General features: G+C 35.3%; 2 protein-coding genes and 1 pseudogene across 3 annotated transcripts; 1 reads left to right on the top strand and 2 right to left on the bottom strand.

The window, feature by feature from the left end:
* Window positions 1–5,301: 5,301 nt before the first annotated feature.
* LOC120208944 lies at window positions 5,302–6,191 on the top strand (annotated as a pseudogene).
* Window positions 6,192–6,466: 275 nt separating this feature from the next.
* On the bottom strand, window positions 6,467–6,835 carry LOC120208953. The gene has a single exon (XM_039208062.1). The coding sequence runs from the start codon at window positions 6,833–6,835 to the stop codon at window positions 6,467–6,469; it is 369 nt and encodes a 122-aa protein (XP_039063993.1).
* A 15,786-nt stretch (window positions 6,836–22,621) lies between these two features.
* On the bottom strand, window positions 22,622–25,268 carry LOC120208948. 2 transcript variants are annotated; one of them, XM_039208055.1, is made up of 7 exons: window positions 25,055–25,268; window positions 24,093–24,236; window positions 23,812–23,879; window positions 23,649–23,699; window positions 23,488–23,547; window positions 22,965–23,405; window positions 22,622–22,793 (listed from the first exon to the last, which is right to left on the bottom strand). In XM_039208055.1, the coding sequence occupies exons 1-7, from the start codon at window positions 25,185–25,187 to the stop codon at window positions 22,755–22,757; spliced, it is 936 nt and encodes a 311-aa protein (XP_039063986.1). In that variant the 5' UTR covers window positions 25,188–25,268; the 3' UTR covers window positions 22,622–22,754. The 2 variants fall into 2 exon arrangements, with proteins under 2 accessions (XP_039063986.1, XP_039063987.1); XM_039208056.1 differs by lacking the exon at window positions 22,622–22,793 and adding an exon at window positions 22,795–22,860 and having other exon boundaries at window positions 22,918–23,405.
* Between the last annotated feature and the right edge of the window lie 75 nt (window positions 25,269–25,343).

The raw sequence follows: 25,343 nt of genomic DNA, 5'->3' as shown, positions 1-25,343 counted from the left end.
AGTATTTATCTTTCACTGTCGATAACGATAGAGTGGACGAAGCCGAGGTAGTGAACCCCAACAAAGACAAGAGACAAAAACTAAGAGACGCAGTGATTCATTTCCGAGGAATCGAGAGGAATGGAAATGGCGAAACAAGTGAACCTCCATGCCGGAAATGTTACCACAAGGCCGATCATGTGGGAGTTGTGTTAACATGCATCGATTGCTTCCTTAGAGGTACCCCACTATCGCTACGAATACAATGTGTCAATAATTACCTTCAATACTACAATGAATGGGACGCTGCGATGAGCCTGATGTGGTAATCAAGGGGGCGTTTGATTTCTTCCATAAACAGAGCTTCGGAGATTATATCTATTACTTCAACAAATGCGAGCACTTAGCGACCGCCTGTAAAACTGGGAAGCCCCGTTGCAATCAGGCATCGTTGGGAGCTGGAGTGGCCGGTGTCATCGTTTATAAAGTCGCTAGACGCGTTACAAAGGGCATTTTGTGGTAGGATTTAGTTCACAAATCATGTGGGAAAGATGCATTCATTAATGATTAACTGATGAAATAGGTTGAATATTTGTCTAAATACTAATTTTTTATGTAATATCTATGCTAAACTCAATCGGCATTAATAACATTTTCATACACGTTTTATCACCTTGGTGAGAGCTATCCCTAGAGATAAAAAACCACCGTGTTCTTCCCCGAAACATTGGGTATCCACGGCTTCAAAGCCTTTGATGTGGGTGCGGAAATCCGAGGGCCGCAACATATCGAGTTCCATTGCACCATCGTGTGAAACAGTCTCGATCCTCCTTGAATGCCAAACGAATGCTTTTTCTAAACAACAAATCAGTACAACTAGTTTGAGAAATCCACAAGCAAAAACAAATCCAATCTAAACAGTTCTATGGAATCACATAAAAGAAATATAAAGCAAGGAATGTGAGGGTCGGGAATGCCATAAACAAATGCAACTCACCTCTGCAACAGAAAACTCATGAGGCCGCAATGCTGATGGCAAACTGGTATAATCAAATGGATCCAACATGTGAGTGAGAAACTAATGCAGTCAAATGATAGATGTCACATATCGATAAATATAGAATCAAAACAGCCATATTAATGCACTCGATATTAGTGTTTTAGAAGACTATAAATACCTCTTGGGGTAAAGCTTGGAATGTATTTTTTTTTTTCTTTCGGTTTTTATAAAATTCTCTTAGTTTTGTTAAAGTTCTTTTTCTTTCTTTTTACTTAAAGTTTTCACTTTCTTTAAAAAAATGCTAAGTATGATTTCCATCATATTTAGATAAACTTTTATTTAGTCGATAGCTTAGCAATGGCTCAATTCATTTGGTGAGAATTGAAAATCATTTAATATATTCGGATATCATTCTTAATTTTCGGCAAACTTGGATTGACAATTGATATTTCTTTTAAAAATCTCAACACTTTCATTTCAAAAAGAGTTTGTTGGTTTGAATGTTGTTCTGATTTACAATTGGGAGGAAGAGTCGGTTGGTAGCAAATTCGACTTCCTAAGAAAACACTTAACGGTGGTACGCTAAGAGAAATTGAGATCGTTTTCGATTCTCATTGAGATAACATAATCAGAGTCGGGCTTTTCTGACGCTTAAGGTTGCGTCGGTGCTAACAACGATAGTCATGGTTAGTCCAAGTAAGGACTGAATTCTTGAGGTTGACTTGGGAATATCGGTTTACCGGAGACAAAAGCAAGTTACAAGGGTTGACCTTATAGACTATAATCTGCATGAATCCCGAAGTAAAATCCCTATCGATGATCGAAATGAATTGAGGCAAAATGAAACTTGAGGGTATTTTTCATCGTTATTGTTTTCAACTATTTACTTTCGATATTCATCATTTTTTTACTTAATTCATTTTACTTGTCTTTATATCACTAACCCACACCTTTTCTTTTTCTTTTTATAGTTTTCTTGGATCAGGATCAACACGACTCGATATCGGAAATTCCAAGTCCCTACGGATCGACCCTTTCTTCTCGTATTACGTTTTAATTTATTTCATTTAAGAAAAAAATAAATATTTATTTGAAAATTATGACGCTTGTCAACTACTGACAATGTATCCACTCTACAGAACCGTTCGATTAAAACTTCAAAAAATATAACAATTCCTTTAATCATTAATACTACTAATAATAGATTTAAGGATATTATACATAATCCAATTGCCTTTTTATGTTTTTTTCCTACCTATTCAGATAATAAACAATTCCATCATCCCATTCAAACCATAAGTTTAATAGTCTAATAATTCAATTAGATGAACAATTCCATACGTAATTATTTTTCAATTTCCTCTGTTGGATCAATTAATTTGATCTAATTTCAATTGCATTGCTATAAGTCTATGGCATCGATTTAAAAAATATTTTATCATTATTAATTAGTTGAATGTTTAATATTTTAACAGTGAATACTATCGATAAATAAATAATAATATAACATAATTAATATATAAATGAAAATCAAATTATAACATAATATTAAAAATAAATTTAATTTTATAATATTATATTAATATTCGATTTATTATTGATGTAAGATCAATACATTAATACTTTATATTTGTAAACATTAGCAAGCGTGCCACGACAAGTATGAATTGCCGAGTCTGATTAGGAAACATGGCAGAGATCACATGAAAAAAGACTAATTCAAAATTAAAATAAAGTTTATTTAGACTTGGTAATATATTATTTATTGGGTAAACTACATGTCCAGTATCTAAATTATTAATTTTGGTCTGTTTTAGTATTAAAACTTTTATTTTTTTCAAAATCCTACTTAAAGTTTAGTTTTTGTTTCATTTTAATATATTGTTCAAAATTTAATGTTATGTTTTGAAAAAAATTAAAGTTTATGTACTAAAATGGACCAAAACTGATAGTTTAGGTACTAAATGCATTAAGATTTTAATGACGGGTACTAAAACAAAATGAAAACTAAACGTTATGCATGATTTTAAAAAACTTAAAAGTTTAGATACTTAAACAAACTAAAACTGATAATTTATATACTAAATACTTAATTTACTCTTATTTATTTTACGTGACTTTGTCAACGTTCAAAGCCCGTGACTTCCCACCTTATTCAAGTCTTTTCCTGCGGCTTTTTAAGCAGTCAAGTCGAACCATTAACAAATCTTATTATAAATCTATGAACCCTAACATCAAAATTTGTACATCAGTACACAAACCAATCAATTCTTTCAAAACCAAATTTATTTACTTTCTTTTCATAAATCCCAAGGTTAATGGCTTCCTCTAAAGTTATGAATAACTTCACTGTTACATTCATTTCCGCCATTGTTTTGTTTATGAGCTTTCAGCATGTTTTGGCCACCAGACCTCTAGATGAAGAAGATAAAGTCCCATCATTCGACGTGAACCCTATTCTTCAGTCACTTCCAAGAGGTCCGGTGCCTCCGATGGCCGGGAATCCATGCACAAACATACCTGGACGCAGCCGCGGACGGTGCACGTTGACTGAAACGAACGCTGTAGGTGGCGGCGTTGCTGCTTTTCATGCTGCACCGCCGGCGTTTCCCGAGCTCGTAATGAAATTTGCTTCAGCATCGGCCGGTCGTAATACAAATAATCAAAAATAAGATTTTTTTTTCCTTCAGTAACTTTGAATTTTCTCGTGTGATGTATTATATAACATACAACTTCACCCACAACAATTCATTGAAGAAAATGTATTTGTTGTAAAAATCGTCAAAAGTAATGCTAAACAATTCATTAACTGATATTATTCAATTTTTTTATTGTTTTAAAATAAATTTTATATGAATTATGTTACGCATCCCAGTTTAAAATTAGATTAAATTAAAGATTATATATATTAATATGATTCGAATCGTATATAAATATTTTCGCATGTGAATAATAGAAGGAATTCTGTAATAAAAACTTTTAGGAGTCAGGACATCAACCTTTAATATTCATCCTATCATGATTTATTAAAAATATTAAACACATTAAAACATATTTAAAATACAATAATAATTTGTAATATGTGCATTACATAGGAAAACTATTAGTATAAAGTAAAACATTTGTGTTATGTAGAATTGCCCGTCCAGCTCAGTTGGTAGAGCGTAGTCTCTTAACCTTGTGGTCGTGAGATCGAGACCCACGGTAAGCAATTCATAATTCCGACTGTCGGAGGTATTCCACGGAAGCTGCTCTTAACCCGTTGGGAGTAGCCTACTACCTTACCTCCCCTCACCCCATTACATATGGGAATAGGGTTAATTAATTTATTTATGTTATGTATTTGAATAGTGTTGAAGAAAACTAGTTTCGTTGACCCAACAAGTCACCACTCACCTCTGTTTTCTTTTTCGATTCCAAGGCTTTGTCTTGACTAATCCGTATCGATCCGAGTCGTAGAACTGATTTTGGTGGATAAGTCTCTCAATAGAAATTTTTTGTCTATACAATGACTCAAATTTGAGATATGCTTAAACGGTATTAAATTGATTATCACTTAAACGAATCTACATTGATCATGTTGAAAGTTTTTAAAACCCTCAATTATTTTGGTTTTAGAAGATGTCTTTTCAATGATATTATTTGTTATTAAAATATTTAAAAAGTTAGTATTATTAACCATTGTATATTTTGATATTTTTCAAATAAATAATCCAGTAATTTCGTACTAAAATCGAGTCATTTCATAGAATAATTAGAAACATTATAATTAAACTACTATACATTATCTTAATACAGAATATATTATATTTTCTTAATTAATAATATTTATTTGAGTATATAACTGTTTCTCTCTCTCTTTTATTTATTTTTTGTATATTTTATTATTGGCGACAATAAAAAATAATAATGGAGTGACATTAAGTTTGGTATTTAGGGCAGTTGGTTGGATAAGGATAGGGCAATAAATTAGCATACAGTGGTGGATTCATAAATATATTATAGTGTGTGCATACATATGTTAATAATATAAATTTTTTAAATGAAAAGAATATAAATAAAATTTTAGTGTAGATATCATTAATAAAATAAATAAATAATTGAAGAAAATTAGGATTTCAGGATAAGTATGTGTCCACCCTCACCAAGCTGCGGCTGTGGCCCTGCCACTGCTAGTAGAAGTCATGGGACCCTTTCACATCTCTCGTAGAAAGAATTCATATTCAAAATAATAGGTGAGAAATTAAACACTTCACATTTGGAACCGACATGACGTTCAATGGTGTGCAAAGATTAGTTAACTCTCATAAGGCATGTTCAAAATGCAGCAACACCTGATGCAGATGCAGCCGTGGTTGCAGCTTGTTATCCCAACAATGTCACTACTGAACATATTCATCTGGCCCTCCCTTCCCCTCCCCTCTCTCTATCTCTCTCTTTTCTTGAGCTGGTGATCTTAGTATAATGCTAGTTACATTCATCTTCTCTCCAATTCATTGTTGCATCTTAGCTTCTTTGATGAAGTTGTACTTTAATGCCTGCAGTATCTGGACGAGAACAAGTGGTTGATCTTAAAGATTGTTGAGAGCCAGAGTTGCGGGAAATTGAGCGAATGTGCTGAGTAAGTGCCGATTAACAGTCCTCGACTTGCAATATATTATGCTCAATGGCTTGTTATAATCTAACCATAAAGTACTTGTAAAGATATTTGTGGTTGATGTCAGAGAAAGGTTAATAACTAGCCCTGATTCTTGCAGGAACAAGCAAGGCTGCAACAAAATCTCGTGTACTTAGCTGCAATTGCAGATTCGCGAACGAAACAGCCCTCCGTGCACGCTCAAGGTACAAGCTCAACCGATGACGCTGCATTCACTTATGGCCTCACCGGCTTCGATGTTGTTCGGTGACCTACCATTTTCAGCCCTGAACACCAACAACAACAACAAGCCTTGCTCAGTCAGGTTAGCATGAGCTCTGGCCTTAACATACTGCATAGTGAAGCTAGCACTGCAGGCGGCAGTGGAGGAGCACTCGTGGGCGCAGGGTTTCCGGATTTTTGCGTGTCTTTCCAGCATGGAAATGGCTGCCAGAAGCAAGCTAGATATCGGGGTAGCGGTCGTGTCACCCGAAGGCCGTGGAGGGAGCTCCGGAGGTCAGCTTGATGAAAAGGGTGAAACCCGTTACTTAAAAAACAGCTGATGATGGGAATTGAGAGTTCGTTATGGAGATCAAAGTATTATTGAAAGAGATCATAAGATTTGCAGGTTTTGATCGTTACATTTATAATATATAGCAATTTGGCTTGTTTTCATCTCTTTTTGGCAAATGACGGTTGGAAAAGAGAAAAGAGTTACGAATACTGAAAATCGAACTTCAGATATCATAATATATATATATATATATATATTCAGTACAAACTGTGTATCTTCCTGCAGAAATTCTAGTTATTTACGGAACAAGTTATGCTTAAAAATATTGAAATCACAATCATACAAAAATGGAAGGAGATTGAAATCCAACCAAATTCTCTGCAACACCTCTCCAAACAAAGCTTTCATCGAACAGTTCCAGTGAAGACATATCATACGGAAATGTATTCGTATCATCGATCTTTGCAAGCGAATCGGCTTGAAAATTGGGAATATCACGAACTTGATTTGCTTCCTCGGTAATTGAGCGATGCTCTCTGATATCAGAGTTCTGGCCAGTGAGTTGTTGAACGACTGCCCGAAACTCTGCTTCATTGCATGCTTTAACCATCACTGGACTCGAAATATATCTTATTTTGATGGGATTTTTCTTGGGTTTGGTGGGTTTTTGGGTTTTATCACAACCTGGATCTCTAAGTTTCCCCATGCTTTTGCATGAGATAGCTGGGTTTTGGTTTGGTTACCTCGAAATGCTTTGTTTTTATAGGCAATGGCGGGCGGAAGAGATGAAGACTAAACTAGGAAGTGGCAAAATTGACCATGACAGAAAATAGAAAATGACTGTTTGGGGAGTGGGAAAATTTTCTTGTTTTTCCAAATTGTCTGCTCAATGTCAGAGTTAGTAGAAAATGGACAAATTAAGTTGGTTTGTTTGACTTAAAAGTAAAAGATAGTAGGATTAATTTGCGTCTTGTATGTTTCAAAGTAGATATTTAGTTGTCTAGTTATTGTTGTTGTCATATTTGACCCAGAAAAGTGCATTTCTAGGCATAAAAGGACTGTTTTTCATGTTTTTCATGAATGAACAAACAGCATCATAGGTCCCTAAATTTTAATGTTATCTTCAAAAAAAAACTCCTCTTTTTAACTTGGTTCAGGCCCGATTATCGAGTTTGTTTAGTCAATTACGATTATGAGGGTTCATAGGATATTTATCAAACATCCTTATCATCATCTCACGACAACTACATCACCATAATCATCTTCACGCAGCTAATACATACCAGGAGAATTTTTAATTCGAATTCTTTTATATTTTTATTTATCTTTTCGTAATTCTGTAGATTATTTTAGGTGATTATAAGATTATTTGTCTAAAAGATTTTTAATTGTTGATAATATACATATATTCTATAGATTTAATTATTTAAATTTAAAATTTTTAAAATAATATTTTCTTTTATCATTGTGATTGTCTAATGAATCTATTAATGTAATAGTTAATATCATTAATAGAGTTAAATATATTAAATTCGTTAACCCTATTCCTATATATAATGGGGTAAGGGGGAGGTAAGGTAATAGGTTGCCCCCAACGCTAAGTTGAGAGCAACTTCCGTGAAAGACCTCCGGCAGTCAAAATTATGAATTGCCCATCGTGGGACTCGATCCCACGATCACAAGATTAAGAGTCTTGCACTCTAGAGTTAAATATATTAATTGGAGCTTAATCTAAGCCCAGATCTCAAATTGGGCTGCAATACAAACCCTTAATCTGTTTGACTTGGAAATTATACTTGGGAGCAATACGAGACAACAGACATGGCAGGTGGTACAGGGACCAGATTTTTTTAGCCCAACAGAGCATTTAAAAAAAAGGAAAATAAGGCACACAAGCTTTTATTTTCAGATGTACGATATTTGTTATAGTATTTAAAAAACTCGTCATATCATGTTAACGAATACTCTTAAATAATATTTTTTATTCAAGCTCGTCACGTTGAGGTGATTAATTTCAATAAAATATAATTTTTTACAAATTTTTGTCACATTGCGGTAAAAAAAATAATTTTTTTTATTAAAACTCGTCACTTCGAGATAATGAGTTTCAAGTCATTGTACCAAAAGCAGTAAATACCTAAATAAATTGCTTTGTGCCGTATTGAGATAAATAATTAGCCTGCATACGGTGTTAGACTAAAAAATCCCAGTAACCAGTGCTGCTTGGGCTTGAAATTGAACTGATGGCAAAGTCAGCCCAATACCGTAGGCGGGCTAATTGTCTAATATGGTACTAGATATTTTATTTTGGGAAATATGACATCCGTTACAGTGGCTTGAAACTCGTCACGCCGGGTAAAATATATTTTTTATTAGAATTTGTCACTCTGATGTGATAAAATCCTAATAAAAATTATATTTTTTGAAACTTATCACCTCGACATGATGAGTTTGAATAAAAAATATATAATTTTTTTACTCACCTGCCCTATTGGACCAATTTTTTCTAATAACAAAATCGGTAAAATAATTACTTAAAATATTATTATTTTAACTTAAAACATTAATTTTTTAATATTTCCGATAAAAGTGTCAAACAATAATAAAATCGGTAGAAAAAATAACAAAATCGGTAGCGCTTTACCAAATCTAGTAAAACGCCTAATAATAACAAAACCGGTTGTTAACTTTTTTAATTTAAAAATGGAGATGTCTCGGGTACGACACATCAATATACAGTGAAGAAAATACCCTACTGGTAATGTTAATATTTTTTTAACATTTCTGATAAAACAATCATTAATACCAACACATGCATAGTTGGATTCCAACATCCAAGCAATCATTAATACCAAACTTTGGTTTTGAATTACTAAATTGCAAATAGGAGAAGTTAATTAATTAGGGAAATATAATTGAAAGAGTGGTTACTAAACGTATTTAACGACCGGATTATTGGGTCAACTTGACAATTCATTTTTATTTAATCTATAAAATCTTAATTTAAATATAATTATAAACACACATATTGATGTGCTGGTGGGTTTATATGTGGTCCGAGTGGTGCAGATCAGAAAAGCTACAAATATATTATACCAGAATTTAACTTAAATGACAATTTGATAATTTTATACTTAAACAAGCTAATTTTACCTATTGGAAAAGTTGAATTAATTTTTTAACCTATCCTTCATTATTTTAATTATAAATAATTATTTATCTTTTTTTTTATATTTATTCGATCATGAATTCAAGATCCATTGAGAGAAGATACATATGAGGAACAAAACATATGGAAAAATGGGTAAATTGATATTTTATCCCCGAATTATTATGGGTTTATAAAAAGACTCGTGATTAGTAATTTATCTAAAATTTAAGAGTTCAAATAAAAATTAAACCTTTTTTTAATCAAAACTTATGGCAGCTAACGTCTCAGTGACCATATCTTAATCAAAACTAAACGAAGGTGACCGTAGATTATATTTTTTGAATCCAGCTACCGTAAGTTTATAATACTAAAACAAAAGTGACTATTTTTGTAGTTTACCCCTATAAACTTTTTTGCCAATAATAATGATATAGTAAATGTGAAAGAAAAATAAGAAAATAATTATTCAGCGATGCTTATAAGCATCCGTCGACATGACAAAGTACATAAACACCATGATCATGGTGGTGGCCTTCTTGGATTTGGCACATAACCGTAGCGTCCGCGATAGCGATATGGTTGCGGCGGCGGTGGAGGTGGTGGAGGCGGGGGTGGAGGAGGTGGAGGAAGTGGCGGCGGCGGTGGGGGTGACCTCATAGGAGGGGCAGGGCTTTGATACCTGCCAAAATTAAATGTAGGTGGCGGGGGTGATCTTCGTCGAGGATAAAACACCCTGGCCGAAACCACATGAAACTTATGAGAAAAGAAACGGGAAGAAACGTCATCGAAAGAGGAGCTTCGAACAGCTTCAGACTCGTCATCAATGGCGGCAGAAAATGAAACAGCTAGGCCAAAAATGAAGAACAGAAGGAGCAAGCATGTGGCATTCATGGTGGCAGTGCACAAAGGGCTAAAACCACATCAGAATACTGAGAATGAAAATTTGAGAACAGATTTATACACATTGACGGATACAAAAATTTGTCGGGTGTAAACATAAAAGGATAAAATTTAAATTTTTAGGGTGTCACCGTACACTGTGAAGCCAGCTGGTTCCAGGTGTGCTCCAAGTCAATGGCCATGGAAACTTCAACGAAAATGACTTAACTTCTTTTATATTTTTGAGTGATATCCCTTTTATCCGTGTCCTAAAGTCAACTATAAGGAAACTGTGAAAGTATTCCAAATCAATTAATTAATTAATTAATGGAGTTGTAGGTTCAAATACACACACGACTCACACGGAATATTTTAATAAATTAATTATCAACTTTAATAATATAATTATATTTACTTTTTTATATTTTTCTCGCTGACTTTAAAATATATAATATTCGATTATTTTTATTTTTATTTAATTAAGAGGTGGGCATTTATCTTTAGGGGTGAACAAAATTCGATTTGACTTGGCAAATCGATTTTTTTACTCGGTTCGACTCGAATTAACTTCGAGTTACAATTTCATAAACTCGACTTGAAAAAATTTCAAGTTCAGATCTAGTTGTAAAATACAACTCGAATAAATCAAATTTTTTAGTAATTAGTGGATTGATTTTCAAGTTTGAGTCGTGTCTTTTAATTTTGTATGATATATGTATATCACATATGAAAAGAATATGAAGAAATATATTTGTATTGTATATATAGTTATAGAAAGTCATTTAAATTGGAATAAAAAACATTATAATATTATAAATATTTACAATTAAATTTAAGTAAAAACTCAAAAAAAATGACTCGACTTGAAAAAATTTAAATCCAACTTCGAGTTGTAAAACATGTCTCATAAACTCGAATAACTCAAATTTTTTGACTCGATTCGATCGAACGCTCATCCCTACTTATCTTATCAACTTTTAAATGCTTATTCACTTAAATTTTGATGTTAGCGAGGAAACTAAATAAAAGTGATCGCATCTTGAATTTTGACGTTAGTGAGGAAACTAAATAAAAGTGATCACATCTTAATTAAATAAAAAGAAAGTGATCAAATATTAAGTTTTTTTGAATTTAATAAGAAAAATTATACAAAACTAAAACTAAAGTGATTAATATTGTGATTTACCCTAAAGATATTCATATCAAATAAATATGTGAGTAATAAGGATCAAAAGTATATTTTTATCAAGTTTTGATTAATTTGATTGATATTATCTTAATAATTAAGTGACTTGATTTACCCATTCAACGTTTAATTTTGGGTCAAAAATCATCATCGGTGGATGGAAACCGTCAGTCAGTTGACGGTCAATTATTTATATTTTGTAAATTATAAGTGAAGAACTCAAAAATTTATTCGGTGTGATGGATTAATAATGTTCAATTATTTGATAATAATTATGGACATTTTTATATTTTTAACATTATTTTAGCATTGCAGACTAAACAGCTATAATAAAGTTTAGAATATAAAGCGAAAATAAAATAAAACAACAATAGCTTCAGCAACCTTATACGGAGCATTTGGGAAGACAGACACAAACAAAGGAATTAAACAGTGAATCGATCATCAAACGAGATATATGATGGCGTTGATGACGATGACTACGACGGTGACTGATGTAAATCATGCACAGGGCGGCGGAGGAGGTGGAGGATTGTTAGGAGGAGGAGCCAATTGATGAACAATAAAATTATGCACAGGGTGACTAAACATTTGACTTAAAAATTAGTTTAATTATTTTATAAAGAGAAAATCGCCTCAGTGACCAAAAAAAAGTTATAATATACGATTTTAACCAACTTTTTTTGGATTTGCCAAAATGACCAACAAAATCGCAACGCGAAATAAAAATCGCAACGCGATCCCCAGAATCGCAAATCAGTTTCCAAAATCGCAACGCGATTCTTGAAAATCGCAATGCGATAGTACAAATTCGCATTGCGATTTTCCAAAATCGCAACGCGAATATGAAAATCGCAACGCGAACACATAAATTGCAACGCGTATCCGTAAATCGCAACGTGTATCCGTAAATCGCAACGCGTATGGGTAAATCGCAATGCGTATCCGTATATCGCAACGCGTATCCGTAAATCGCAACGATAATACATAAAATCGCAACGCGTATCCGTAAATCGCAACGCGATATTTAAAGCGCCATTATAATCGCTACGCGTATTTTATTTTCAAATTACAAAAAGAATATTAAGACAAAATCCCGTAATCGAAACTCATAACCTAAAACCTAAAATCACAACTCAGTCCCATCTCCATCTCTCACTCTCTACGGCGAAGAAATCCGTCCCCATCTCCGAAGATTTCCGTCCCCATCTCCGGCGAAATCCCTCACAACCATTCACGGTCAGAAATCCCTCACAATATTCAGAAATGGAAAATCAACCTCCGAGGGTTAGTTTTTTAATTATTTTTATTTTGAAATGTTTGCATTATTGTAGGTTTTCATATTGAAACTGATGATAAGTTTACTGGTCATTTCAATAATAGATTAACCATTTCACTTAGATTTCATTTCGCGTTACGATTCTGTCGTTGCGATTTTCATTTCGCGTTGCTATTCTCTCGTTCCGATTTTCAATTTAGTATTTGTCTTTGTCTTTGTTCTGTCTTTTGGTTGAAGTAATGCAATCCATTCAAGTTTCAATTTGCAGAAGAGTCGCAACGAGATAAATGAAAATCGCAACGAGAGAATGACTGTCGCAACGAGAGAAATGAAAATCGCAACGAGAGAATCGCAACGCGAAATGAAAATCGCAACGAGAGAATCGCAACGCGAAACCAAAATCGCATTGCGATTTCATTTCGCGTTGCGATTCTCTCGTTGCGATTTTCATTTCGCGTTGCGATTCTCTCGTTGCGATTGTCATCTTGCGTTGCGATTCTCTCGTTGCGATTTTCATTTCAACCAAAAGACAAAACAGTGTTGCAAATTTTAGTTTCAAGAATAAACTACTACTTTTTATGTTTATTGTTTTTGGTATATCTTCACAGTGTAGTTTTTGGTATATCTAACTTGGTATGTTTATTGTTTTTGTAGAAATTTTTTTCGGCTCAATTGACCTTGAGAAATAAAGTCAGCCTGGCCACTACAATTGCAAAGAAGCTTTCACCTGCTCAAAGACAATTGTTTGAGGAAACCTGCTTCAGGCCATGGCTGAGAGTACAGCATCCGGGTGGAGATGCTAATTTGACCCATTTGTGGCTTCAGACCATGACATCAAATCTACCCGACAGTATACAACGTGGTGAGGAAGAGATATGGTTTCATTTTCCACCAGCGTATACTTGTTTTGGGCGGAAGGAGTTCTGCTTAATCACTGGTCTACGATTCGGACACGATGATGTAGGCCGGTACACTCGTCATATCGCCCGCCCATCATGGTTATCCCGGGTTTTTCCGGATGAGTCAATGGAGAAGCCGAACCTACATGTCGACGACCTGAAGAAATTGTTTAATAAGAAAGCTGGTTTCACTCGGATGGATGACGTCGATGTTGTCCGAGTATGCCTTCTACTACTTGTGTATGCCGGCTTTTTAGGCAGAGAGGCCAGACAACCTATTCATCGGGAGCTAATAATATTGGTAGAGGACCTGAATGCATGGAATCTGTTTCCGTGGGGTTCGTATATATGGAAAGCTACCTGGACTAAGTTGTCGTCTGCCTTTGATGACCGCAAAAGTTTGCGGGGCGATGGGTCCAAATACACTTTGTCAGGCTTTGTTTGGGCCTTTAAGGTAAGAATTTCTATATAATGTTTCTAAAATTATAATTAATTATTTAACAATTACTAATTTTGTTATTATATTGTTTGTAGATTTGGATATTCGAGGCTTTCCCCAGCATGCGTACATATGCAATAAAAACGTCAAATGATATTCCCAGGGCTATTTCCTGGAAGAGGAAAACTCTGTTGGATTGGGAAGACTTAATACCATATGCCACAATAATAATGTAAGTTAACACAAATACTTTCATATAATATATAAACAAGTTATTAATAGTAGACGTTTAACTTTGTTTGAGTTTTTATATTTTAGGAGGCTAACATTCCATTACAAGACTGACACCCACGGAGGAAGAGCTTGCCACTGATTGGTGGCAAGCTAGTCAGAATTTTTTTGATGGCACGAATGATGAGCAGCATCCACTTCCTCCAATTCGAGAGCCATCACCTCACCTAGAGCCATCACCCGATCGACCCGACTATACACCTCTAGAACGAGAGCCATCACCTATCCCGTCACATCATCGAGCCTCTTCTCCACCATCACCTCATGATAGGCGACCGGCAAAGATGCCACGACTCCTATCTCCCTGTTCTCCACCTCCACCTCAACGGGATGAGTCAAGGGAGTTACGTGATGAGGTCAATGCCTTGCGTGAGGAGATCGGTACTCTACGCGATAACGATGGTGCATGGCGTGTGGAGGTGTCAACTTTACGTGGTGAGGTTGCCGCTCTACGTGAGATGATAGTATCGTTGCAGAATGAGGTTCATACTCTACGCAACGAGGTAAGTTTAAGATTTTCCATATTTAACTTAATGATAAATTTACTCGTAATTTCACTTAGATTAGCCATTTCACTTAGATTGCTTAGTAAATTTATTCGGTTGCTGCCAATTCTGCTAAACTGTGTATTCTTTAACACTGTGAAATAGTATTTGTCTTTGTTTTGTCTTTTGGTTGAAAGTAAATTTGTTCGGTTGCTGCCAATTCTGCTAAACTGTGTATTCTTTAACACTGTGAAATAGTATTTGTCTTTGTTTTGTCTTTTGGTTGAAAGTAAATTTGTTCGGTTGCTGCCAATTCTGCTAAACTGTGTATTCTATAACACTGTGAAATAGTATTTGTCTTTGTTTTTTCTTTTGGTTGAAAGTAAATTTGTTCGGTTGCTGCCAATTCTGCTAACTGTGTATTCTATAACACTGTGAAATAGTATTTGTCTTTGTTTTGTCTTTTGGTTGAAAGTAAATTTGTTCCGTTGCTGCCAATTCTGCTAAACTGTGTATTCTTTAACACTGTGAAATAGTATTTGTCTTTGTTTTGTCTTTTGGTTGAAAGTAAATTTATCCATTCAAGTTTCAATTTGCAGAAGAAGAAATAGTTTACTTCGCAACACGAAACTTAAAATCGCAACGCGAAACCAAAATCGCAACGCGAAATGAAAATCGCAACGACAGAATCGCAACGCGAAACCAAAATCGCAACGACAAGATCGCAACGCGAAACCAAAATCGCATTGCGATTTTCATTTCGCGTTGCGATTCTTTCGTTGCGATTTTCATTTCGCATTGCGATTCTGTCGTTGCGATTTTCATTTCGCGTTGCGATTTTGGTTTCGCGTTGCGATTTTAAGTTTCGTGTTGCGAAAGTAAACTATTTCTTCTTCTGCAAATTGAAACTTGAATGGATAAATTTACTTTCAACCAAAAGACAAAACAAAGACAAATACTAACTTCAGGGTATTAGTTTGAAACATATTTTTCTTTGTTATCTGATGCATTTTGTGAACTATGATAGAATAATGACTTGGGTGAATACAATGCAAATTTGAAACATATTTGTCTTTGTTTTCACTGTTTAAATATCATGTCTGTTTATTTACTGATTTTTGTATTTAATTATTTAGCGGCCCGATAGAGTGGATGCTTTACGTCGGGTTATGCTTGCACGACGAAGTTCACGCATCAGACAGCGTGCACGTGCTATTAAGTCTCCGTACACCCCAATAGTGCGAAGACACCGCAAGAAGAAGCCCGACTCGCCTGTCATCCCTCAAGAGTCCACTCCTATCGTTGAAGAGGCCCCCCCTATCATTCCTCGAGAGTCCCCTCCCACCGTTCAAGAGGCCACTGTCATCATTGAAGAGGTCCCTCCCACCATTCAAGAGCCCGATTCACATGGCGTCATATGTAGGCTTCTTGAGAAACCCTCTGACGTGCCGGACATGATGGATTCAAGTTGGCTCTTGTATGAGTTACCGGCCAGTACCATACCGGTATCTGAAGAGGAGAGGGAACAACTACCGGACACAATTCTGGATAACACCCTTTGGGCTAAGACCGCTGTTGATTTTTATCTACATGAGCGGAGCCAGGGGTGTTTCACTGACATATGCAAGCTCACCGATGATATCTATTTGTTGCTTGATCGGTCTTGGTGGGGCGTATTATTAGGGGTCGAAGACAATGGCTATTTCGATGGGGGGGTAAGTCTTATATTTTTCTTATATTTCAATTTGATTAATTTTTTTTTAAATTTATGTAAGTCACTAATATATGTCCTTTTTTGTAAAACAGCATATCGATGCGTGGGTGACACGTCTTCTAATAATAAGAAAACTTAAGAAAAATAAAAATATACGATATACAATTATGCCGACGTCTTTTCACGCCGTTCACTTGAAGAATGCACGAAATGAATCATTTGATTTGGGCAATGGACAAGCTAAACTTTATCCTGCATGGTGGGAGGTCGATAAGGTTAGTATTTATTTTAGATTGAGTTTAAAGGTTTTATAAAATAAGTGCGCAAATGAATGAATTATTACTTATGATTGCAGGTGTTTATCCCTGTTTTGGAACGTAAACATTGGATTCTCGTCGAGCTTCAGCTCCCATCCCTTAAGACAATAGTGTATGACAGCATGATAAATTACATATCATTGGCTGATTTAAGAGATGTTATTAAGGGATGGAGCTCTCATTTGGCTAAATTCTTGGATGCGATCAATTATTGGACTCGTTCTGGAAACAAGAAGCCAAAGAAGCTCAATATTACAGTTATTAGAGACGAGACCGCGCCACAACAAACGAGCGGAGCCAGAGGAGATTGTGATCCTCTCGTATGCTTGGCGTTGGAGCGTTTGACGACGGGAAGCATCAAGTATCTACCTCCCACCGATAGAGATAGAGCTGCAGTAGGCTTGGTTTCGGCATTATATGGCTAAATCGATATATACGAGACGCTGCCTACCTGCATCCGCGTTATAAAAATGTCCATAAACAATTGGTAAGTTTATATACTTTTGGTTTGAAAATGTTTGGTTAAGTACCTAGAATTCAATAATTTGCTGTTTGTAGGTTTTAGATGTGTAGAAAGTGTTGTTTGAGCAAATGTTTGGTTTCTGCAGGTTAATCTCAGAAGTGAACTGCGTGAAAATGATGTATGGCTGCAAAAGTTGATTCAATAGTTTAATTGATTGTTTTTTGATTGTTTAATTGATTTGTAAAAGTTGATTCAATAGTAGATGATCGGAAATAAGAATTATTGCTTATTTTTTGATTGTTTAATTGATTTGTAAAAGATGATTTGTGTAATTGATGCGAATATAATTCTTATTTGTGCTTGTTTAATTGATTGAAATGTAATGGTTGATTTTGTTGATTTCAATCTGCATTATGTTGAAGGCAAAATTGACTATCGCAATGCGAAATGAAAATCGCAATGCGAAATGAAAATCGCAACGAGAGAATCGCAATGCGAAATGAAAATCGCAATGCGGAAATGAAAATCGCAATGGGAGAATCGCAATGCGATTTTCATTTCGCATTGCGATTCTCTCGTTGCGATTTTCATTTCCGCATTGCGATTTTCATTTCGCATTGCGATTCTCTCGTTGCGATTTTCATTTCGCATTGCGATTTTCATTTCGCATTGCGATTCTCTCGTTGCGATTTTCATTTCCGCATTGCGAAATGTAATGGTTGATTTTGTTGATTTCAATCTGCATTATGTTGAAGGCAAATTGACTATCGCAATGCGAAATGAAAATCGCAATGCGAAATGAAAATCGCAACGAGAGAATCGCAATGCGAAATGAAAATCGCAATGCGGAAATGAAAATCGCAACGAGAGAATCGCAATGCGAAATGAAAATCGCAATGCGGAAATGAAAATCGCAACGAGAGAATCGCAATGCGATTTTCATTTCGCATTGCGATTCTCTCGTTGCGATTGTAATTTCCGTGTTGCGATAGTCAAATGCATGCCTAATAGTGATAACAACTGAATAACAAGAGTTGGTTAAGTCAAAATGGTTGGCCTGAGTCATTAATTCAACTGAAAATGTTAAAAGTTCACACATAAAATCCACATAATACAACGTTTGCATTTAAAAATCACCTAAGTTAACAGTCCCAAAAGGTGAAGCCAATTGTGATTGGGATTTTGAAGATGGTTGCCTTTTGCTTGACACCATATGAGCTTTGGATTTTGATGAGGATCCATATTTTGGTAGAGGAAAAGATGATTTTGATGGCACTGGTGATCCACATGTCAACCTTGTATGACCACTTTCCTTGCACCGACTACATGTCGATCTCTTCTTCTCTTCACCCTTAGACGGTATACGATCGTGACTTTTTGGTCGGCCAGGTAGCCTTCTGTCCATGGCTGGTGGCAAAACTGTTTGTAAGTCATCTGGTATGTCCCACTCAGAAGGATGTGGAATAGGGTAGACAATCTCGGCATAAGTCTGTCGATAAACTTCTGTAGTGTAGCAATCCATAGCGTATGCGCTTGAATCATCTTGGTTTAAATGAAGAGCAACTTTTATAACATGGCCACACGGATAACCAGATGTTTGCCATTTCATACAACTACACGTCTTTGCATTTAGATCGACTAGCCCATTTAAGTTATTATCCAGTACTTGAAACAAAGTGTTTGAACATGGTTCAACTCTCCATGACGTTGACTTCACAACACGTTTCGTTATCTTTTTTTCAGTCCATGGTGTAACACGATGTTCCAATGTTCCTGTAAATTTAAATAAACAATACTTAGTAAAATATATAAATATGATAAGTTACGAATTCAAAGAAATAATACCTGCATGGTTTCTTTTCTTGTAGTACCACTGTTGAATAGAGGCTCGAAAAAACTCCATTAACATAGTAATGGGTAATTTCCGGGAATGACGACTTAGAGCGTTGATTGATTCTGCACTATTAGACGTCATGAAACCATATCTTGCTCCAAGTTGATGTACTCTTGACCATCTTTCAAACCCGACATCTTCTAGTGTTTGAGCACACTGAGGCAAAACACGTCTTAAACAATTTATATGCTTATTGAAATCCACTTCCCGATAAGCTTTTACAGCCTTCCAGTATGTCCATTTGTGCTTTTTTATACCAGCAGACCTTGATTTTAGATTTCTATACAAATGAACACCACAAAGTCCATGAAAAGCATCTGGGAAACACCTTCTAACAGCGTTGTCAATTGAGTTTGCCCTATCGGATATGATTGTCAGATTGCTAATAGGACCTATGCAATCCCTAAGATGCCCCATAAACCATGTCCATGAATCAGAGGTTTCAGATTTGCCAACCCCGTAAGCTATTGGCAATATCCCATTGTTAGCATCCATGGCTACTGCTAATAAGTTTACTCCAAGGTATCGACCTTTCAAATGTGCTCCGTCAACTATAATAACTGGGCGCATGCAAGTAATAAACGAACGAATCTACAAAATAATATACACAAGAAATATAATCATTTAAATGTGAAATGCATGTAACTAACAAAAATGAGTCAACAAAATTATATTGATTTACTAACCGTAGCACCAATGGCGATAAACAGCAACTCAAAGCGTCCATCTCTATCTGTTTTGATATGAGTTACCGACCCAGGATTTTTCAGCTTTAAATTGTGACAATAAGCCGGCAGTTGGGCAAACGATGCTTCTGGCGACCCCCTCAACAATTCCAAGGCATAACATTTGGCTCTCCAAGCTTGAGAATATGATATACTAATCTTGAACCGAGCATTCATGTCAGTCATAATTTCATGTCCCCGATATACCCTGCCATTCAAAAACATTAACTCAGCCAGAAAACCACCCAACACCTTTTTGTTTGCCTGTCTATGGTGAGGAAAGGTGTATGTTTGTCAATCATACACCTTGTTTCGAAACGATCTTTGCTTGATTTGTTAACTTTTAGTTGATAGCCATCTTCCACACATTTCGTATACAAAGCTATCTTCAAGTCTTCCTTTGTATCAAAACAATCATCTTTCTTGACACGAATAACTTTTGTGTAACAATCACTGCTTTCTTTGCCAACTCTTCTTCCGGTAACTGAAGTAATTCTGGCATATTCCAGTTATACTCCCGTGGCATTTTCTTTTCTTCGGGGACTTTTTCTTCTTCTTTTTCTTCTTCAGGATTATATGAATTACAGAATGGATGTTCAACATGTTCATTCACAGTCGTAACTTCCTCTTCATTATCATCAACAACATCTTCCTCGGCAACGGGTGTTTCATCATCAAAATTCGGGTATTGACCAATATTAAAATCATTACACACATGGTCTGTTTCTTCTTCTGAAACATCATCAAAATCCGTGTATTGACCAATATCAAAGTTCGGATATTGACCAAGACCAAATTTCGAATACTGACTAGTACTCACAATTTTTTCTGTTGGCTCATCATCGTCTAACTGGTCAATACGAAAACCGGAATTTGGTGCTGAAAGTTGATTGGGATTTGGATTAGAGAAAGGTTGTGGGTTTTGAGAAAAACTTAGTTGATTACTACCCGCTACTGACCCAACAATACTACTTCTAGGTTCAACAACATACAATGTAACATCATCTTGTGAAACACTAATGTAAGCAATGAATCGTTCAACATCTTCATTGTCGGTTAACAAATAAACTTTACCATTTCTCTGATAAGATAGCCTAAATCCACTTAGGGGCTCTAAATTCAATTTATTTGAAACACGTAGCATTAGAGTTTCATAAGTTAACTTTTGTAAAGACAATTTTAGTTGAAGATTCATGGGTAAAGGCATATATTGTAAAACACCATGAACATTATCCCATGACCCTCCAAAACACAAATCTATCCAAACATGATCAACATTAGATGATTTCATGGTTGTAAATTAATTTACTAAACAGACGAGCTGCGAAACTAAAACCTGTTGCCGGATTGGGAAGGATGTCGTTGGATATAGGAACGGATGTCGCCGGAGAGAGTGATAGATGGAGATGGAATGAGTTGCGATTTAGGGATTTAGTTTATGATTTCAGTGTTATATACCCAAAATTTCAGTGTTGTGATTTACAGATTCTCGTTGCGATTTACGGATTCTCGTTGCGATTTACGGATTATCGTTGCGATTTACAGATTCTCGTTGCGATTTACGGATTATCGTTGCGATTTACGGATACGCGTTGCGATATACGGATACGCATTGCGATTTACGGATACGCGTTGCGATATACGGATACACGTTGCGATTTATGTGTTCGCGTTGCGATTTTCATATTCGCGTTGCGATTTTGGAAAATCGCAATGCGAATCCGTATATCGCATTGCGATTTTCAAGAATCGCGTTGCGATTTTGGAAACTGATTTGCGATTCTGGGGATCGCGTTGCGATTTTTATTTCGCGTTGCGATTTTGTTGGTCATTTTGGCAAATCCAAAAAAAGTTGGTTAAAATCGTATATTATAACTTTTTTTTGGTCACTGAGGCGATTTTCTCTTTTATAAATCTATTTTTAAAAGTGATTTTTAGTAGACTTATTACTTGAATTTTAATATTTATTCTTTTCTATTTCGATTATGTAAATGTGGAAAGAAAATGGGTGTGGGATACATTTTTTCTTTACATTCCAACTTAAAGTCAATGAAATAAAATTTTTAAAATTAGTAGAATTTTAGTTTTAAACCATATTTCCGTAATGACCAGTGGCTGTTCACACTGTGTAGTAAGTACCAAAGCATGTGAGAGTTAAATATGTCAAAGTTTGCAACTTATTAGTCTATATCATGATATTTTATTATAAAGCCAACCTTCAATTTACACGAACCAACTTAGCTCAATGGTTAAAGGAATTGTTGTTATTTCTAGATGTCATGGATTCGAGTACCATCAACTGCAACAGGGTAATTGTTCAAAGCAATTGTGTTGCTCGAACATATAACCTCTAGAAACAATAACAATTTCTTTAACTACTAAAGTAATTTAGTTCGTGATTTTTTTTTTATATTTGTTTAGATTGATTTTTACTTTAATATATCACTTAATTTCATTGGATAATATATCTTAAAAGATTGTATTCTAAAAAAATATTGTTAAAGTTGTTGACTTGAATTTTATTTTAATTTTATCATTTTTTTCAAACTAATGCATATTGAGAATGTTTCTATCAACAATACTATAGAGCTTGAGTGCTTCAATGAAGATTGAACTTATGCTATAATGCTAGGGTTTAAATTAGTTGCTCAGAGTTCAATTTTTTTTTTGGGGGGGGGGGGGGGGGAACTACTCAAGACTCTTCCATCAAATACTTGTCGTTTCTACACTCTTGTCAAGATAATAAATTACAATCATCCATGAAAGTTCAGCACATAAAAACAAGACCTGTGAACCACAAACACCAATGGAGAATTTAATTGTACATACAAATGGAAAAGATTAATGAAGAAAATTAATTATACAAGCTCCTCTCCCCAACAACTATTTGACAACTTGGAGATTCATGATGGCTTCAGCCCCCTTAACGCCGCTGCGAAAATCTAAACATACCGGAGCAATCAGAACATTAGATGGTGCAATCTGAAGTTCAAATTGTGCCATTTTGTTCAAATACATTAAAAGGGGGGGGGGGAGTTTTTCATATATAGAGTGCAGTAACATTGTTCACGAGTTCAAACCCAGAAATCCAATCGAAGCAAATGACTGCTTACCTTAGATGGGGCACCAGTGTCCTGTTTCAGACGTGCAGGAGGTTGACTGCGACTACTGCTTCCCTCTTCCTCAACACTGTCGCTTTGGTTTGAGGCCGAATTTGCCTCTATGGATCCTTCCTTCAAGTTACCACTGGGTATTCTATCGTCGTCTATATATATCATCTGTGTTTCAGTTGACGTCGAATCAGGTGTATTATTCAGGATTGTATTTGTACGAATATTTTGGTCCTTTGAAAACTGTGTAGCGGCTGCTCGTGCACCGGCTATTGCTGCACTGAGACTAGATGATTTCTCAAGGGCAGATGCTTTTGAATCCTGAAAGGATGCTGCAATTGATCCTGGCTTCAAGGAGAAAGGATCTCTTGGATTTGGTAACAGAAATTTTACTGGTGCAGGACTATCAACTGGGACAAGGCCTCTAACAGCAGCCTCATATATCTGTTACAAATATTTCGATCGATATTAATTCAAAGCAAATTGAGAGAGAGCGACGTAAGCATAAATTCTTGCATGATGTTACCTTCTTTTCCAGATTATAAACACGTTGGAAACCTCGCATCTCAAATGGGACTAACAATTTCTACAAAAAAATAAAAAATAAAATAAATCACAATATAATATCTAATCGAAAAGAAATGGATTAAAAAACAAAAGAATAACAACTATCCATGTAAGTAAAACCTTTGGTTGCTCACAGAGCCAGCAAAAATCAGTTTGCCCTTCTAGCCTAACCTGGGAGCATGAAGAAGAAAAACGAGAAGGAATAAAAATCAGTGAATCGGAATCGTTGAATATTTTGTTGAGTACCAAATAACATAAGAGTGAGAAAAGTTAAGTTGCCCACCCCTTCAGGTAGCGCCTCCCATTGAACTAGTTCTTCACATGTCAAACAGCCAACCACTTCGACACACCCTATGCCACAGAATAATTAATCTAGATTAGAAAGAAATAACAAAATGTGGCCATTCGGAATTCCGGTAATCTTTCCACATTTTAGAAACCGAACCCAGAAAATCATTTTATCAATTTGTGATGTATTAATCTAGGGAAATAATGCAAAAAGAAAACAAGCAATAAAGCAACATTAATATCAAAAGAGATCAAATGAGTATAAAAAGGACTAACCTAGCAGTCTAGAAACAGGGTAATGCTCTGGAAATTTAATATCAGTAATTCCATTCACAGCGTAAATTTCCCTATAGAAATCCTCCATTGCTTTGATTGTAGATTCCTCCGGGACTTTACTGGCAGCATGTATCCAAAGGCGGCCTAGAACGAAAATATAATATTTTACTTAAGAGGAGCTTCATTTGGAAGGACAGGAAAGAAAATACATACTAGCTAAAAATGCATCAAAACCATCATTTCTCTAAAACAATATAGACATTCCGAACTTGGGGCTAATGCAATAACATTGATCACAAAAGATCTTGCTGGAATCATGTAGAAATATTTCTCCAATCGGGAATAGTATGGTTCAACCAAACATGAAAAAACTCATAGCTATGAAAGCCTGAATATCTAATTATAGTAAAAGAAAGAAAAATCAAAGTTGGCAATTTACCCCTTTTAGTTCACTGCCTCAATGTCCCTCCCCAGTTTCATGTTATGGAACCAATATATCAACTTTAATTAGAAGTGCCCCACAAACATATGAACAGGTCAAAAATAATCAAAGACAGTCATAATTGTGAGATTGAAAACATTCTAAAACTTGGACAATAACAAATTTGGTCCTTCTTTTACTCCTAACAAGCATGATTTATATAAAAAAGAAGAAGATAAGAACACCAAATTAAGTTACAATACAAAGCAGCATGAACAGTCAATAACAGCTGAACTTTTTCTTCATCAATTGAGTAAAAGACTAGATATCAACCAACCCCATGACTTAAAATCCTATAACAACTTATTATGGAGAAAATTATAACCATGAAAAACATAAATTTGGTACTTTACCAAAATTTTCCAAACATATCTTAGTTATTCTCTCGAAAATAAAAGAATCCCATGAAATATAACACAATAATAAGACATGGGTATTCGGTTAATGCATCAATTTGAAAGTTTGATTTAAAAGAGGCTACCTCTGATTGGAGCAGGCCAAGATCTTCCTTCAATACGTTTGATCCCATAAACTAACAATGAAGCCCATGGCTGGTGCATCGTTAAACATGGATTCGTGTAGTTCCCCTCCTTTCTAGGCCCTCCTTTTCTCATTTTATTTTTTTATTTTTACTTTCCGCTTTAGCGCCGTTTGCTTGGTGAGAAACGCTGGTAAAATCTGGGTTTCGGCAATTGGATTAAGAAGGAAATAGGGGGTTGGTTCTTATGAAGAAATACGTCACGTGACATTAGGGATTGTGCACGTGAGCT

This window comes from Hibiscus syriacus, unplaced genomic scaffold, assembly GCF_006381635.1.
Source record: "Hibiscus syriacus cultivar Baekdansim isolate YM2019G1 unplaced genomic scaffold, ASM638163v2 tig00017934_pilon, whole genome shotgun sequence".
NCBI lineage: Eukaryota > Viridiplantae > Streptophyta > Magnoliopsida > Malvales > Malvaceae > Hibiscus > Hibiscus syriacus.
The sequence above is the reverse complement of the archived record's forward strand: the minus strand, read 5'-3'. Positions and strand labels throughout refer to the sequence as shown.

What these genes read in the sequence shown, in the direction of transcription:
- LOC120208953 (XM_039208062.1), bottom strand. Translation starts at nt 6,835, where the DNA reads ATGGGGAAACTTAGAGATCCAGGTTGTGATAAAACCCAAAAACCCACC.
- LOC120208948 (XM_039208055.1), bottom strand. Translation starts at nt 25,187, where the DNA reads ATGAGAAAAGGAGGGCCTAGAAAGGAGGGGAACTACACGAATCCATGT. An exon ending in TTGGCCTGCTCCAATCAGAG is followed by an intron (nt 24,237 to 25,054) that starts GTAGCCTCTTTT and finishes TTTTCGTTCTAG; the next exon opens with GCCGCCTTTGGATACATGCT. An exon ending in ACACTGGTGCCCCATCTAAG is followed by an intron (nt 22,794 to 22,964) that starts GTAAGCAGTCAT and finishes CGGTATGTTTAG; the next exon opens with ATTTTCGCAGCGGCGTTAAG.